Below are 19,024 nucleotides of genomic sequence, written 5' to 3'. Positions count from 1 at the left end.
AAAAAGGTGATTTTTATGATCACTGGTGATTAAGTTTCAATATTAGCATCTCATATCCAAGAATGAAAACCAGAAATGTTCCCCTAATCACTATTTATCTTTGGATGTCTATTAAGATTGCATCATTCAGTCCGTACAGTGTTAGCTCCTGTTTATACATAATTTTTTCACATTCCTTGCTGTGTCATCAAGGACCAACTAAATGTAATTTGCACTACACAGCTATAAGGGCCTATATGAGGCAAGCACAAAAAGTAGCCTAAAACATAATTGAAATATATCCCTGGTTACAATTGGTGAGTTTAAAGGTTCCTTTTGATAGAGCACATCATATCTACATACTTAAGTACAGTATTCATTTTAGCATTGGGTTGGAAAGGATAAGGACTTGTGCATATGGGCTACGGTTGTAACATCCTGGTAAACCCTTAAGAACTACATCTCCAAATCCTACATCCAGCAGCCAAAGAGTAATGGAAATTGTGTTCTATGTTTTATACAATGACAATCTTGTATTATCATCATCATCATTAGAACATTACTTTTGCAGATATATCTGATTAAAGACATGTTAAAGCAGTAGTAAAGTAGTACATTAGCCTATAATAAGGCTTACCTTTAGGTACAGTGAATATATCTTAAACGTGTACTGTTGTAGCAGCCAGTGACATCACCGGTGCATGCATACTGTGCTTTCAGTGGATGGTATACTGAAGTATGCCATCCAGTGATAGTGCTGTGCTGAGACTGTGACATCGTTGTGGCCCAGGGAGCCCTGTCAGCTGTGATAGTACGTCACTGCAAGGCTTTGTTTTACGGTAAGTCTGTCATAATGTGCTAGTATGTGGTGCATAATAGCACATTATGACTTAAACCACCCAGGGACCCAACTCTTTTTTTTTTTACTTGGACTTTACTACCGCTTTAATATTTACCAGCCTGATAGCTAACATTTAAAAAAAAAACTTCTTCACCTTCACCTCCATCTGAACTGAAAAATTTCTTAAATGCAATTTATGCAGTAAACAATGTTAATCCCTACTGGAATTGAATGATGACCTTTTATCACAAATCTGCAAAAAAAACATTACATTTTGGTAATGGACAGCAGGGGCTGTCTGTGTGTGTATTTATTGTCTGTGTACATGGTTTGAGTAGAAGGGGTGGTTGCTTTAGGTCTACTTTACAACATATATATGTGTGAAATGTTTTACCAGGCAAAGTAATTAGTAATTATATGCAGCTATTCCTATGATTTATACATGACTGAGGAATCTATTATTTCCATTCCTTTGTGTGACATCCAATAAGCACACAGACTGCACAGCGACTGTTGGTTATGAGAAGGGGTCTTTGGTCTCCACTAGCCAAAAGGGTTTGACTAAGATCCACCTTTGTCCCCAGTTGCACCCCACCAGCTTGAGGCCAGCCCCAGAATTTACAATTAGTGACTTTTTAAGGGCCTGAGCCCCATTAAAACAACGGACATCAAATTGGGGCGCACCATACCACCAGATGGGTTCCCTACTTTTAAACCATCCCACTTTTTCACAGACCCCCAACATCTCCTAACCCACTGAACTGCTGTGGCAATCCCATTATACTCCAAATCTGTTGTTGAATAAACTTTCTTTCCTTGTAGACCTTCCAAAAGGAACTCCCAGCAGCCTTCACAGATCCAACCACAGATCCAACCAATGTGGCTCCTTGTCACCTGACTCAAACTCCAATCAGGTAAGACCTTCTGCTTCTACACTGAACACTTAACTCTTACTTGGGGACTATTCCTCACCCCACTGAATTATACTCTGTTAATTGCATCCCTCCCATTTTTGTCTTTACTGTTGTATAATTACATGTCCAGGAATATTACTCTTTTTCCTGATCAACGTTTACCACAAGAACAAAGAACTTCACCATTGCATGATGAACATGTAATGTGAAGATGTGATTGTCCATTGTTCAGGCAGGAGGCAGAGAGCTGACATGGAAGCTGCAAAGCTGCATCAGGAAATAGAAGTGTCATCATCCTTGCTAACACTACAGCAGAGGTGTGTGAATCAAGACAAACTGAAAACGACCACAAACTTTGCCAGATAAAATAGATCGCATAAAAATATTATAATTGTTTGTCAGCAGACCCACAAAACTGCATACTTGCTTCACAAATAAATTAAAAATTCTAGTTACAGCTGGAGAAATTAAATGATAGTTACTTCCTGATTTACCAATGAATTAGCTGAGTTCATTGCACAATGGAATGTTTGTTATAGTGTTAAATATTATCTCCAGTCATCATCCTTCTATAATACTTACTTCCATTTTGAGAAGCTGTTCTGCTTTACTTCTGTTCATATTACTACTGTACCACCTGGAACAAACAAGTTGTGCTAGATGTTATTACTGAACTACAGACAGGTCAAGTCTGCTAACTTCTGTCCCAAAAAGATACGTTGATAAGTAGTGGAAATAGCTGGTCTATACTACTTTAGTACAACCTACTATATACGTTTGTGTAAGTAACTTGCCAAAAGACTCTGTGTAGGCATACAATATCCTTGAAGAAAACATTACGCAGACACAAAAGCTATTATTTTTTTTTTAATTTACATAATCTTTATTTATTTTCATAATAATTTTTCCATTAACAAACTTTATACAATTAGATATTCCATTTTCCAAATTAACAATTCCCTCCCCCCCCCCCACCCCCACAAGTACATAACAGGAAAAAACAAAGGGTCCCTCATGCACAAACTGTGACCATGATACTCCCAATACCTCTATCTTCTTAACACCTATGCCAAAAACTCTCTCTCTCCTTCCTCCCTCCCGTCCCCAGTCACTCCAAGCCTTTATACTATGTGTCCCAGCCTATCTAACCATGGTTTCCACATTCTTTTAAATTCCCTAAGATTCCCTCTCCTTACGTATACTACTTTTTCCTTCCAGACCGTCTCTGTAATTAATTGCCTCCAATCTGCTACCGACGGGGGGTTTTCTGCTTGCCACCTCTGCGCTATTAACTTCCTTGCCTGGAACATACATCTCATTACTGCTTTATTTATACAAGCTGGTCCTCTTATTCCCTCATTCAGGCCCAGCAAACACATTCTGGGGTTCCCATTGACCGTCACTCCAAATGTTTCATTCAAATCAGCAATAACTTCTGACCAGTAGCGGAACAGTTTAGGGCACCTCCAGAACATGTGCGTCAGATCCCCTGTCGCCTGACATCTCGGGCATCCATCATCTTCCCTTCGCCCAAACCTGTATAGCCTCTTCGGTGTATAATAGGCTCTGTGTAGCAGCATCAGATGTGACACCCTCTGGGCTGGCGAGACAGATATCGACTGTCCCCCCTCAAGTATCCTCATCCACTGCTCATCTGAAAATGTTCCTACTTCCTCCTCCCATTTTCTTCTACTTTTAAGTTTCCCTGGGGTTTCTATACTCCCTTCGCATATATGTGGATATATTTCTGCTATAAAACCTTTTGCTCTATCTTCAGAATTTAATCTGTTATAAATGGGGGATTTACTCCACACTGGCCCCAGTGTATCGAATTGTTTTGATAATGCATGTCTGATTTGTAAATATTTATAAAACAAATGTTTTGGTAGATCATATTCCGTTCTTAATGTGTTAAATGTTTTTATTGTATTTCCTTCATACAGCTGAGCCAGTCTGTCAATCCCCCTACTTTCCCAGTCTTTGTGCCTTCCTATCATTCCCATTTCCTATAGATTCAGGTTGTTCCATAATGGGGTTTCTTTAGTCATTCCTTCCAGACCCTTTATCGCTTTTACTGCCTTCCATACTTTTAGAACCAGTTTTATTGTGGGCGTTCTATGTGGGAATGAGTTTGCCTCCAAAGCCTCTACTATAGTTTTATGAGGTGTCCCGGTAATCATGAACTCTCTATTTGTACCTCCACTAAGCTCATTGCTCGTCCTCAAGTGTTGCAGTTGTGCAGCTAAGAAATAGCTTCTTGGGTGGGGTACTGCCATTCCTCCTTTCCTTGACGGTAATTGCAGAATTTGTAGGCCTATTCTTGAGGTACCTCCTCTCCATATGAGTTCTCAAAATAGTATTTCTATTTTTTTAAACCACTTTATATCTATCCATATCGGCGAATTATGCAACAGATACAATAACTGTGGCATCCATAGCATTTTAATAAGATTGCATCTCCCTGCAACTGATAGTGGGAGTTTCTTCCAGATTTCTATTTTATTTTTAAATTTAGCTAATAAAGGGGCTACATTATCACTTATATACCTTTTTGCGTCTCTTTGTATGTATATTCCTAAGTATTTTATTTTATCCACCACTTCTAATTGCGGGATTGCCAATATACTTTGACTCTCCAGTGTATCTACCGGCATCAGAGCTGATTTTTCCCAGTTTATTGTCAATCCAGAGAAACTGCTAAACTCCCCAAGGACTTTCATCCCCAGCCTGGTGGACTTCTCTGAGTCCCCCAAATAAAGGAGAATATCATCGGCGTATAGCGCAATCTTTTCTTCCCTCAACTTTCTTTGGAAGCCTTCCATATCAACATTAGATCTTATTGCAATGGCTAATGGTTCCATTGCGAGGGCAAAGATCAGGGGTGACAAAGGGCACCCCTGTCTTGTTCCTCTTTCTAATAATATCTTATCTGAATACTCGTTATTAACCCTAATTCTAGCACTAGGGCCATTATACAAAGTTTTTATCCAATCAATAAATGAAGGGCCAAAGCCAAATTCTCTCAGAACCCGCCAGATATATCTCCATTCAAGACTGTCAAATGCTTTGACTACATCCAGAGCCATAATTGCCCTTTTACCTATATTTTCCGTTGGTATCTGTAGGTTGAGGTATAGTCTTCTAATATTCATGCTAGTTGATCTACCGGGAATGAATCCTGTTTGGTCAGGGTGTATCAATCTGGAGATAATTTTATTCAATCTGGCCGCCAGTACCTTAGCTAGTATTTTTGCGTCTGTGCACAGAAGTGAGATAGGTCGATAAGATTTAGTTTCCAGCGGTTCCTTCCCCTCTTTGTGCAGAACAATTATCGTTGTTTCCGTCATCGAGGTGGGTAATCTCCCTTCCTCCTTTGCCCTATTTAATACTCTAAGAAGCTCCGGAAGCAATACTTTCCCATAATATTTATAGGTTTCCAATGGAAGACCATCTGGTCCTGGGGACTTCTGGTTAGCCATTGCTGTAACTGCGGATTGGATTTCTTCTAATGTTAATGGAGCTTCAATTGTCTCTCTATCCTCCTCGGTAAGGGAAGGAACTCTAATATTCCCAAAAAACTTGTCCATTTCCTCGTCTCCCATCATCCCCTGCGATCTATACAACTTTGCATAGGATGATCTAAAAGTATCTAAAATCACTGAGCTCTGAGTTGAGATTTCTCCCTTCTCTGTCCTGATCGCGGGGACAGTGGATGGCGAGGAGTTGGTCTTCACTAGATGTGCCAGCATCTTCCCAACACTTTCCCCCTCCCCATACGCCACTTGTTTCTGGAACAGTCTTTTGTTCTCGACTTTCCTAATGATCACTGCTTTATATTTCTGCTGTGCATCTAACCATATCTTTTGTTTCTCCGGGGAGGGATTTACTACATATTCTCTTTCTGCTCCTACTAACTCCCTTTTAACTGTATTCTCCCATTCTCTAGATATTTTCTTAATTTTTGCTACCTGTTGAATAAGGATACCCCTGAGGTAGGCCTTTAATGCGTCCCATATCACTTCCTCCGCAGCGGTATCCCTATTAAGCTCTATAAACTCTTCTAGCTGGGATAGTACTTTATTTGAATCTCCGATTAACTCTAGCCATACTGGGTTCAGCTTCCATACTCTCGAAGGTCTTATCCCCCTAAATTTACCGATACAGTCACCAATGAGTGATCTGACACCCCCCTGGGTTGGTATGCTATTTCCCTTACCACTTGGTTAGCTTCTTCGTTCCCCAAAACTAAATCTATTCTTGAGAGTGAGGAGTAGGAGCTTGAGAAACACGAGTATTGTAACAGGTCCGGGTTCCGAACTCTCCACAAATCAGACAGACCCCCTTCTTGCATAAACCTGGATAACCGACTCTCACCCTCCCTCTGCAAATATGTTCCTGGTGGAAACCTATCCTGATTTTTATTAATAACCTCGTTAAAGTCTCCCACTACTACCACTGGAATCCCAGGTTTATCTACTATAAATTCCATTAGATTATATAAAACATCCAGTTTAAACGGGGGTGGAATGTAAATGTTTGCAAGGACATACTCCCGATTTTCAATTACACAATGTAAAAATACATACCTCCCTTCTTTATCGATGCTGGTCTGCCGACAGTTAAACGCTACTTCTTTTCGTACCAACACAGCCACACCTCTTGAGTAAGAGGTGTGGACTGAGTGAAACTGCGCCTGGAATTTCCTACTGTAGTTCTCCAACTTGGAGTCCTCAGTTAGATGCGTCTCCTGTAGGCAGATCAGCCCGATATCACATTTTTCAAGGGCATCAAACACCGCTGCTTTTTTAACTGGTGTACCCATCCCTCGTACATTCCAGGAGCCAATATTCATAACTCTAGCCTGCATACCTTTCCAGAAAATAAGTAATAAAAACAGGAGGAAGGAGATGTCTCAAAAGCTATTTTAAATAGTAACTGGAATCAGAGCCAGCATCAAGCGATGAACAGAGGGAAGAGAACTGTCATTTTATTATGTGGGCACCTTTACTCCTTTCCATGAGAAATATGTAAAAAAATATTCACTGTAAAATATATACTAGAACGTATACTTCATTTTTGATTATAGTATAGTGTGGAGAATAGGCCTCTAGTTTTTTAGACCGTGTGAGAAGTCCCTTTATTTTGATCATTGGGAGAAGCGACATTTTACTTTGGTGGTCAATGGATAAATGTCTCAGTTGACTCGAAGTTATTATTGTGCTCTAATATTGTGGTGAGTGGAAGAAGAGACACCTCACAGTGGTGGTCAGTGGTCCTGAAGCTGAATGTCACTGGTGTCAATGATTGCTTAGGTTAAGGTGTAACCAATTGCTTTTCCATAGAATGTTGGCGCTGGTACTATGCAGGCAGTTTCATCTATAAGATCAATCTGCTTAGAAAGTAAGCCCAATAATGACCGGACATTGGCTGGAGAAATTTCACTCCCAACCAGAGTTTGGCCTCTGAGGTCTAGGGGCTCATCACAAACCCAGCAACTCAGAGGCACCCATGCAATTTTATAGGCAACTTGTTCTCCCCTGGCCGTGCCATTAACAGTCAGTTACATGATCAAAACAATTTTTTTTTAAAAGTATGATTGCTATGAGACCTGTGAAATATCAGCACTGGTCTGCCACTTGTATTCCCACAGACCATCAGGAATGCGGGTACATGTAGGCACAGCACTAACATGCAAGGCTCCGCTGTTACCTGTTATCCTACAAGACGTGTTCAAGACAGATAAATATTCTGCTGTTGATTCAAACTGATACACACCCAGTCCCAGCACAGCCAGGCCATCTCTCTTTCTATTTAAGTTGGGCACATTCCCTCAAGTGTTGCCTTATCAACATTTAGTGGTTATAACCCCAGGGCCCCCAGTGGTTTAGTGAATTTCCTAGTGTCTCCAAACTGCCAAAAGATTCAGAGTGACCCCAAGTTTCCTAGTGTTCCTGTAGCCAGATCCCCCTTGTTCTCAGCAACTTCCCAAGTGTGTTTCAATGCCTTCCAGTGTGATCTCCATATCCCGAACCTTTCGAGTGCCATCCAGCTTATTACCAATTACTCTCTTCCTGCCAGCAGCCTGTATGCTGGCAGGTGTTGTATCCTCTGGGTATTTTAGTGTACTTGTATCTGTTTTTCCTTTGTGAAACTCTGCCAGCTACCAGCCTTTCTACACTTCCTTGATTTCCTGTGAGTTTCAGCCTGCCATTTGTTACCAGTACCTGTACACTTCTAGTCTACAGCCTGCTTCGGTGTCTCCCTTTGTGTTACTATTCTGCTTCCTGATCTGTATCCATGTGCTCCTCTGTCTGCTACTAGTGATTCCTATGTGTCTCTGTACACTACTACCCACGCCCAGTGATCCTGTGTGTCGCCATACACTACTAGCTGTATGGGTGTGCTAGCGCACAGGCTGCACGAAGGGTCCACGATTCCCACCCATACTTGACAAGACCACTCCCTATCCTCAGCATACCATTCCGCAAAAGATCTGTACTAGAAAAACAAGCTTAGCATAATCTATTCAGTCAAACAATATGGTGAAGTGGAGAGGGAATGCAGAGGCAAATGTTTACAAAGTGCAACATACTAGACTGTACTTCTATTGGATTGAATTGGTTGAAAGTGTTCACAGGTTGTGTTTGCAGGTTTCAACAGCTGCATTAAAAGCAATATCTGGCTTTTCCATCAGACGGATACTCTTCCTTTATTTGTCTGTGTAACTATCTGCCATGCATTGGCTAAAGTGCAGTAACTGTATGGCAATGCTGTTAAACCGCACATCATGTGCTTGAGATACATGAGAACATAAAATTAACAACTTACTCATATTGATCTAAATTGTCTAGTTTCTTCTCTGTCACATAGTTGCTGGGAATGTAGCCTTCCTGTCTAAAATGAGAAAAACAAGCAGTTACTGGAATAAAGTATTAGCATTTGCATAATTTCCAAGTCACATAGGTGCACGTGAGGTGAAATGCTTATCATCATTTCAGTTTGGTTTGAGGTTGGGGCATAATTTAATGTTTCAGTTGAAAAGGGAACATTTTAAAGGTTTAAAAATGAGATACAACAAGGGCATCATGTGTATAAGCATGTGTTTAATGTTTTGCCTGGTAAGCCAAGATGAGAAGATATAAATATCCTTTATGCTAGAAAATGGGGAAGTACAAAAGCAATGTCAAAACCAGAGATCGCATGCAGGATTTTCACATGAGGGCTTACTAGTTTTAATGTAGGACCTGTATTTAAATCTGCTGCATATGACTGTGTTATACCGCGTACACAGAATAGGTCCGATGGAATCATTCTGTCGGATATTCCGAGCGTGTGTGGGATAATCTTTCTTTAAAAAAGTCAGACGGACCTAGAAAGAACATGTTTCAAATCTGTCCGACGGACTCAATCCCAACCGGGAAAACCGTTTATCTGTATGCTGCTGGTCCGACGGACCAAATACGACGCAAGGGCAGCTATTGGCTAATGGCTATTGAATTTCCTTTTCTAGTCCCGTCATATGTCATCACGTTGAAAATGAACAGACTTTAGTCCGTTTGTGTGTGGGCAAGTCTGTTCTTTCGGAAGTCCGTCATAATTCCGTCAAAAGTCCTTTGGGAAGACCGTCGGACCTTTTCTGCTGGAAAGTCCAGTCGTGTGTACGCGCCATTAACAGTACTGCTCAGATGTATAATAGAAGGGCTACTTAGTCCAGGAAAATATAAAAGACCACTGTTTAATCGACGTCCATGTCCTAAATAACAGCAAAGTTTGAGTTTTGTCAGCATAATTTCATTTTTTTTCTATGGAATAATGCATGCATCAGTTAGGTTAGGTGATTCTTCCATCACTAGTGATTTCTCCTCCTCTTTCCTATCTGTCTGACCCCCCTGGTGTCCCCACACCCCCCATCTTTCACAACCCCTCCAGACCTAATCTTATTCTGCCATGCTGTCCTCACTCCCGCCCAATCCTATCCACCTCTATTCTCCAATAGGACACTTGCTATGCTCAGTTAGGCACGAGGCGAAGAGGTTGCGGGACATTTCCTGCTGAAGAGCCTGAGGGTGTGAGAGCAAACTCCAGCTACCCACCTTACTGTCTCTGCTCCCTCTGCCCCAAAGTTCCTGCAGAATGCATAGCACTCCATTCCTCCAGATTATGCATCCCACACATCCTCCCCTTTGTCTGTGCTACATCAGCCATCCTCTTGCTCAGTGGCTGCCTCTGCGATCTGCCAGTAAAATAGACAGCTGCAGGGATGAGGGGAAAACAGCTTTCCTCAATATACAGCTGCCTTCTTCTCAGCCAACCAGTGTGTATATATAGAAGGGGAGTAGAGCTATGTGTCTTTTCACCTCCTCCCCACAAGATTGATGCCACTAAAATGGGGAGAAGCCTCAGTTGCAGCATGTAAAAGAATGATGAACTCTGTTAAGAACTGGAGTATAAAGGTTTCTCTGATTTGATGCAAGCATAGTCTTCACAGTCTTCTCCTGCACATTCTGCCTGCTGTCATACCCTCTGCACACCTCATTGCACATACTTTCCAGTGTGATACCCTCTGTACACCTCCTTGCACATATTGCCCAATATGATACCCTCTGCACACTTCCCTGCACATGCTGCCTGCTTCCATACCCTCTGCACACCTCCCTGCACATACTGCTCAGTGTGATACCCTCTGCACACCTCCCTGCACATACTGCACAATATGATACCCTCTGCACACCTCCCTGCACAAACTGCCTGCTGCGATACCCTCTGCACACCTTTTGCACATACAGACCAGTGTGATACCCTCCGTTATTCTCTCCTGCAGATACTGCCTGGTGCCTGTCACACCCTTCAACTTCCTCTTCTGCACATACTGCCGACCATCATACCATGAACTCCTTTCCTATCCAATACTGGGAGCTTGTTAGTCCAGGCTCAGATATATACACCGGTAAACACATGGTGTGCATGTGAACAGCGGCGGACACTGTCATCCTGTTATTAGTTTATATAGACTGACCGGCTGCTGCTATGCGCATGACCCAGTCATTCTACCAGCAAGAATTTGCTGATGGAACCTGGAGAACGCAGATAACTGGCCATGTGAAAAAAATCCGAACCAAGTATATGACCTGCATTAGAGGAAGTATTAGCAAAGCAAAACCTATACTTTTTAATTTTGCCATATTTGCATGCCTCTGAACTGTAATGCTATATCCAGCAACATGACTATTTCAATGGCAAAGAAAGTGCACCATCTACTGAGAACTGTCACAAGATTCAATAACGTTATAATAACATCAATATTCACTACCTTTGTGGACTGTATAGTCTACTCATAGCTCTGTACATAAAGACAACATCCCACTGCCTGCAATAGCACAATCTAATTTTAATCCTCACAGTACTAATCATGTTTTATATTTGGTGATAGAACAGACAGTATGCAAATACATCACTATTCACTTGTGTCAAAGACAGAATGAGATCTACATAAACTCCTGCTAGGTATATCTTAACTGCATTGCTACTGGCCAAGTTTTTGCAATGCATCATATAGTATTGATCAGCTACCGAAATTATATTTGGCCATTTCTCTTACCCATACTTATTTCTTGCCTTCCACCAGTGCACGTCCTTCTTTTCAAGCACCACATATTCCTCCCCAATGGTCAGTCTGAGGTCATGGGGCTCCACGGGATGAAAATCAAACATTGCAATTGCTATATCCCCTTCCTGTTTATCCACCTGATCCTGTGTTGGAGGCACCGGAGGTGGAGGCCTTCTCTGAAAAGGAAGAAATCCATTGGGAAAATCAATGCACAGTACTTGTATTAGCTGTATGACCTCAACACACAACTTGTAGGAACAATCTTTTCTATTAAAATACCTTTATGGACTTGCCAATACATAGAGCCTGAGTGTCCACCCCTCTCTCCTTCTAATCAGCAAATCACAGAGACCAAACCTCATATAAGCCAGGCAAGCCTGCAGTCTCATGCTTGTGATAGTGTGTTTAACAAGTGCTTTAAGCTCCCTGTTTGTCTGCTCTGCTGTTTGGATTCCCCTGTTTATGACCTTGTATGGGAACTACAGCTATTTATTTAACTCTGCCTGCCTTTTGGTTATGGATTTGACCTTGACTATTCTGAACCTTGCCTGCCTTGTACCTGGACTGTCATTGAACCACTCTGCCTGTTCGCCAACTGCAAGTACCTGTCTGCTGTACTCAGTTTGCGCCTGCCCCAGTGTGGTAGCCAGGCACTATAGCATTGTGTGTAAGGCCTGGGGGCAACCAAGTACCAGTAGGCCTGCTTGTCTTATGGGAAAGGGGGCTGCTATAGGTGAAGAACACAGAGCTAGCTATAGTGCTTGACCACCTGTGCTAGGGGTAAGCGTGACAAGTTGCTCTGATGTACAGCCATTTTAAGGTAGGAGAGAGCTACCAACACATGGCTGTGTGTTGTGAACACAGAGGAAGCAGGACACTACTGTGGGGGGGTGGGGGGTTGGCGGGGGTTAGAGAGGACAGTACTATGCAGGTTTGGGGGCACATAGCACTACTGAGAGGGGGAGGGGGGTAGTGAAGAGGACACCACGGGGGGGGGGGGGGGGGGGGGAGTGGTGCAGAGGACACTGCTGTGGGGGAGGCAGGGGATACTACTGTGGGGGAGGGGGGGATCCAGAGGACACTGCTATGAGGGGGACTACTGTGTTTGGGGGGCAGAGGACACTGCTATTAGGGTGGCAGAGGTCATTTCGCTGATATTCCAGTTCAATTATTCACATACAATGAGAATGTATATTCGTTGCATAAAACATTGAACATTATGTCTGTAAAGGTTCTCATTTACCCAGGCCATGGTATATCGGTAGCCAGTAGTAGTTAAGCAGACCATGCACTTATCAAAATGCAGCCAGTTTAGCAGGGACAAGACAAATTTCGGTCAGTGTGTAGCCATCCCCACTCAACAATAGTCTGTTGAAGTAACATTTTTCTTGATTGGCATATTTGTGAACAGACAGGCATATTACTAAGCCTTCTGGTCTGTACACAGGCATGTACGTATGCTTTTAGGCCCATCTCCTGGTCTTACCTTAGCATCTGGTGTAGGTGGCAGGGGCTTTGATGCATCTGGGTAAAGGAAACAAAGATGAAGGCAAAAGTTAACAAGACAGAATATTGTTTATTGTCAGGAATATTAAGGTCCAGTATAAGCTAAAAAAAATACATTTTTTGAAACAAATAAGAAATATTATCTCTCAAATAACTGACAGATTAGCTTGAGACACTGGCTTCAGTGAGAAACATATTAGAAAATGCTACACACTATAAGAAAATTAGGACGAACGATCATCTGGTTTCCCTTGATGTTTTACAGCAAGTCGGAACCGAGGAAGGAAATAATGTACAAAATTCTCATATGACAAAGATGTCGTTTTGATGTCTACCGTTTCTGATCATGCGCAGTCTTTCATATTTGATTTTTCTTGTACGAAAAATACACATTAAACAGAATTCGTTCATTCTGTTCATGTTGGAGAAACATTTAGACGTTTATCCATTCGGAAATTTGTGTTTGTAAAGTCTGAATACATATAGCCCAAACTTAATTTCCAATTGGATATAGTGGGGGAGGAATAGAACCCCTGTATGTTTTTTTTTTTATTGATGTCTGTGTCTCACTAGGTAGATTCAATGGGGGGAATTTACTAAAACTGCTGCACAGAATCTGGTGCAATTGTGCATACTTACCAATCAGTTTCTAAATTTAGCTTGTTCAATTAAGCTTTGACCATAAAACCTGGAAGCTGATTACTCTGAACAGCGGCACCAGATTCTGTGTGCAGTAGTTTTAGTAAATCTTCTCACTGTCTTTATGTTTCATCCAAACCAGAAGAGCAGCCTAGGTGACAATGCTGCTCTTCCATTAGTACGGTACAGTGAGCAAGCGGTGTCACCCCAGTTCAGAAAATGTGTTACTGGCAGGAGGATCACCAGGTGGAAAAAAGAGGGAAAAAAGAAAAATGATAGGCCACCACGTCTGGCTAGTAAGCTGCAATATATAAAATGTTTGTTTTTGGGTTTAGACACATTTACCAAGCGATATCTGCACCAGGTAGATTAATAAATAAAAGTTACTTACTAACTTCAAAGAGATTATATGCCTCACATCCTGGCGCCATTTTCTCTGTTTGCCTGCAGCACTGATAAACACCATCTGACCAAAGACTGGGGTGATATTTGGGCAAGATGTAGCTGTTGTTCTTTATTCCTACAAAGGAACTCAATGGTTATTAGAGATTCAAAAAACATCTTCAGGATAAAGCTGGCCATGTATGGCCACATGCTGAGGGCTGTACCAGAGAATTCTATCTATGTATAGCTAGCCATTACAGTATAGCTAGCCAAACCCATTACAACCACTTTAACCTAAAGGTAAGCCTAGATTAAGGCTTACCTGTAGATGCAAGAAATATCTCCCAAACCTAAAAGGTTTAGGAGATATTTTCAGAAATAGCGGCACAATGTCTATGGCACATGCGCCATAGACGTTGGGCGCAGGAGCACTGATCGTGCTCTTTCTAATGGTGATCATGCCATTAGTGGCGGCACCAGCTCGCATGCACGGAAGTGACCTCATCACGGCTCCAGCCAGTCACAGCTTTCTTCCTCCTTGTAATGTCTTCCATGAGCTCCCAAAACTCACCTTTTCCCCTCACTTTCCTTTTGAACAAACAGTACACGTTCATAGCCCATCACTGGAGTGAGCAAGAGAGGGTGGCTACATTCCTCCATGCAGTAGGACCATGGAGTAAGAATGTAGCCACTCTCTAACACAGTGATTCTCAACTCCTGTCCTCAGGACCCACTAACAGGCCAGATTTTAAGTATTACCTTGGGGAGATGCAGACTAGAATACTGCAATCACTGAGCAGCAAATGATATCACCTGTCATGTATTTCAGTTATCTTGCAAACCTGGCCTGTTAGTGGGTCCTGAGGATCACAGCAGCAAAAAAAAAAAAAAAAGAAAAAAAGAAAAGGAATTTAGAGATTTGGAAAGAAAAGGCTGCCACACAATGGATAGATCACAAGCGTCCATGTTTATTGTAGAATTGTTCCATAAACTGACCCTCTAACACGTTTCACCCCATGAGGGCTTAAAGCGTTTGTTACACCAACCCTTCATACTCTTGATATGTGCTGGCTGTACCATGTACTTGTATGAGAAAGTATCCTGTTCTCTTTGTATTGCTTCCTTTATGTGAAATCCCTCATGTTCCTGCTAGTCCCCTTGCTTACCTATTAAAAACTGACCACACAAAGCAAGAGAATACACCATGGCCAATTCTTTAGCTATGCTGAGAACTCTGTATACTCTCCTCCAATGATCAGACTTGTCCTGACATGCCCCCCCTGCTCAGCCATTCACTGGGAAGATCAGTGTACTGCTGCTTTTGCTTCCCCAGCTCTTATGCAGCTGAGAACAGAGAAAATGTGCTAATTTATTAAAAAAGGGAAAAAAGGTATTTATAATGTTTTTTTTATACTGTACCTATACGAAAATGTTTTGCCTTTCATTTCTTTTTTAAACAGAATGGGTTGTTTTACAAGTTGATCATTTACAATCACTTTAAACGTATCTACGATTAAGCCCCAATTGAGTGAGATGCTTTAGCAGGACAGTCCTCGGACGGGGACTTGCCATGTCTGTGGACAGTTTCTACAATAAACATGGAGGCTTGTGATCTATCCAGTGTGAGGCAGTCTTTTCTTTCACTTTCAGTTAGACAGCATAGACAGCTCAGACAGGAGAGTCCTTTTAATCTGAAGATATTTAAGGTACTTTTTAAGGCTCACAATTCATACTTGTTTGGATTTTTGTTTAAATCAGAGCTTAATGTCACTTTAACATTTTTTAAAGGATAACTAAAAAGAGCTGCTAGGAACCAAGTCAACGGGTCAGGCTCCCCCTCATTTTCTCTAAGAACATTTTAAAAAAAGGGGGTAGACCGATGAGCCACTAGGTCATTTTCTGCTGTCACTCTTTTATGTTTCAATGAAAATAAAATTAAAAAAAAAGGGAAGCTTGATTGGATTTTAAAAAAGGATGACTGCATTCAGCATAGTTTGCCCTTCTTCACTGAGCCAGGTAAAAAAAAGGAAAGGTTAAGTTCACCTTTAAAAAAAAGACAGGAACACACAAACCCTGTCACAGGAAGGGGGTGCGGGGGGCATTTGCACCATGTAGCATATTACACATTAAATATGGGTGTAACATATAACAAGGTGCAAAAGATGGAGTTAGCCTTTAAAGCAGAACTAAATTCTAGGTGGTTCTTTGCATCACGGAAAACCCAGTACCTTTTTCTGTCCCCCATTCCCAAACACTTACCTGCCGTGCATGTTCACTGCTGCTGGGTCCTCCATGTTTTAGAGGTAGGCACCAGTGTCAGCCCGTCCATTAGGGGCGCATGGACGCCGCCCCTCCTATCCATGCGTCCAGCCCCTAAATCTGCATGCAGGGTGCCAGAAACACATGGATTCCAATTGGGGGGCGGGGGGAGAGGGGTTTGAAGCATGTGATTAGAGCCAGAGGCTAGTATAGGCTTCAAAAAAGGGTGCACCTTGACCCCACCATCCAGCACTCGGCTCAGTCATCCAGCACCCCCCAGCTTGAACACAGGGGAGGGAGGAGGAGGGGAGATGGGAGTCATCCTGGGCAGGACATATGTCTCCTAAGGTAAGGAGGCCATCCGTCTCCGGCAGCGGGGGGATGCTAGTGTTCCCTGTGTCCCCCGTATTCATGTCCACCTCCGGGGGGGGGGGGGGGGGGGTCATCTCCCTCCAAGGTGGCGTTGATTTGCCCCCCCCTCCCGAATAATTGAGCACCTGCTGCCACTGATAGGCACTAAGGGCAGAGGACCAATTGTCCCATGCTGCTGTCAGTCAAAGTGCTGGTAGGAGAGATCAGAGGCATGACTTGGCAGCTGCTGTTTGTGTCTATGGATGCATATAGCACCAGAAGGAGCATGCATGCATAGCTGTCTCCTTAGCAGCTGGTTAGCTAAGGGGACACTCACAGTGGAGGGGACATGCAGCTTGGGGACCGGCTGCAGGAGATCAAAAGAGGCAATTTAAATAAAAGAAGAATCACCTTTTAATTTAAATGTGGGTCTCCTCTTAAAAAAAAGAATAGAGTTTAATATCATTTTAACTTTGCACAGTGAACATGTTCTACTACCTTAGTAAATCAAATCCAATGACTGTGGTCTACTTAAAGCCCAAGCTCACCTTTGGTAACATGTTACAAGATACACTTGTACTCAGAGTGTTACTGAGTGGCTGTGCGGGGCTCATCCCACACTGCCGTGTCATTCATTTGCAGAATTCTGTGAACGAATGAACTACAAGTCCCGTCTGCCACTGCAGCACATGGCTTTTAGTTCTCAGTGAAATGTGAGGATGCTGGTGACTGCCCTCCACCCCTTGATTCTTCCTGCTCTTCAGTAACTGTCTGCTCGTATGGGAGATACAGGGAGACAGCTGTATGGGGAGTCTACAGGAGCTTGGCACTGCACCTGCCATCTGCTGATCGCTGGTGCAATGCTGTGTAGGCTCATAAAAAAAAAAAAAAAAAATGCATATGTTTGCCTGCAAAAAAATGTGCATTTTTTTATTTTTTACAAAACGTATCTTTTAAAGTGGTTGTAAAATACTACTGATTAATTGTACCAACAGGTAAGCTTATAATAAGACTTACCTATAGGTACTGTAACAATCTCCTAAACATGCACGGTTTAGGAGATATTTACTGTATATGCAGCCAATGAAGTCATCGCGCATGCACTCTGAAGGAATGGTCACCTGTGCCGTTTCTTCAGAGCCATGTGCCACGACCGGTCACACAGGCAGAGTCTGAGGATCCAGAAGGAAGAAGGGTGAAGATAGATGTGATCTCCAGCGGTGACAACGAGACTTAGTTTGCAGGTAAGTTTCACATTATGCCTTTACTTTGCAGGTAAAAAAAAAAACAAGTGGTTTACTTCCTCTTTAAATTGGACCTGTCATCAGATAAATGTTTTTCATGTTAAGTGCAGCATGCTCAGTAATGTGTCAGTGTTTCACTTCCAGGTATTTATTACCTCTCACAGAGATTACAGTACTCCCCTGACAATCCCTTTATCTGCTTCTCTTTTTCAGGCATCCCGGTGGGACATCATCTACTCCCTGGATTGAGATGCTGGCTCGGAGGTGACGTAATTATGTAAATGCTGGTGCTTGTGCAGTCCTTGGCTGTGTTGACACATCTCTGACACAGATCAGTCCCTGCAGCCACTGACTTTGTGACTTGCTTTACAGTTACAATGTTGAAGTCTGACCACTGAGGGAGAGGAAACTCGGGAAATGCTTTCTTCTACCTGAAGTAGACCAACTACATCATCTAAGCCTAGGCAAAGTCACAGCTTTTAGGATGGGTGATCAATAAATGAATTTGGACCTTTCCTGAAAAACAATGCTGTTACTGAATATTGTGGCATGTCAGGAAAGTATTTATGGAGAAATGTACGGTAACTTACAGGCCTTCTTTAACTTTCCCATTAGGATTTATTACTGTAACTTACTTAAAGTTTTTGTCACTATTTAGAAGTGTTTGAACATCTGTGGAGTTTTTACTGCAATGCAGGGCTTCAGGATTCAGGCTTAGGTTATTACTTTAGAGTAATACTTGGAATTCAGCCTGCTTGATCCACGCAAACCATGATGGAGCCCTCTTCAGAGGCATTTCACAGGTGCTGAGGAGGTGATATATCACCTCCTCAGCTCCTGTTCTAACGTGGTAAATGCAACACCACACCACACTGCAACCACATGCATTACACACCTTTGCAGCTAAAAGTGGAACTTCCCTCTCTCAATCAACATTGATTAGTTTAAAATCCCATGCTGTTAACATCAGTAAATAGTTAGGAAAGTATATCATATTTACTTGTTTTAAACTTTTTTTTTAACATTTCTTCAGTTATTTCCTGGTTTCTTGCCTAGGCAAATTATGTCATACATCCCAGAAGTCTTCAGGAGGGGAGGAGAGGAGGAAGGATTTACTCAGCTAAGCTGGCCACAGCTAGAAATGCTGGGGGTGTTTTTTTAAGTGATTTCTCTGCAAAATAAAGTACAGAGACATGGATGGATTGGATGAGTTTGCTTTTAATATTAAAAATGAACAAAATCATGTTTTTGGATTATAGTGCTTAGATGCAGTGAAGATCTGCTTTAAGGTGAGGTGGTA

General features: G+C 42.2%; 1 protein-coding gene across 3 annotated transcripts in view; it reads right to left on the bottom strand.

Moving 5' to 3' along the window:
• TEC (tec protein tyrosine kinase) overlaps positions 1-19,024 on the bottom strand; it is a 142,246-nt gene that overhangs the window by 42,742 nt on the left and 80,480 nt on the right. For 2 of the 3 annotated variants that reach the window (XM_077477526.1, XM_077477525.1), the window contains exons 5-9: positions 13,878-14,006; positions 12,828-12,865; positions 11,333-11,517; positions 8,563-8,628; positions 2,317-2,371 (exon numbers count right to left, since the gene is read on the bottom strand). In XM_077477526.1, the coding sequence (XP_077333652.1) occupies positions 2,317-2,371; positions 8,563-8,628; positions 11,333-11,517; positions 12,828-12,865; positions 13,878-14,006 (473 nt within the window). Of the gene's footprint in view, positions 1-2,316; positions 2,372-8,562; positions 8,629-11,332; positions 11,518-12,827; positions 12,866-13,877; positions 14,007-18,724; positions 18,865-19,024 lie in introns of those variants that run through there. The other variant, XM_077477527.1, reaches the window with a different exon arrangement.

Source organism: Lithobates pipiens, unplaced genomic scaffold (genome assembly GCF_037356315.1).
Source record: "Lithobates pipiens isolate NorthernLeopardFrog02 unplaced genomic scaffold, aLitPip1_a1.2 Scaffold_13, whole genome shotgun sequence".
Taxonomy (NCBI): domain Eukaryota; kingdom Metazoa; phylum Chordata; class Amphibia; order Anura; family Ranidae; genus Lithobates; species Lithobates pipiens.
Note: the sequence above shows the minus strand (reverse complement) of the source record. Positions and strands in the feature narration are given on the sequence as shown.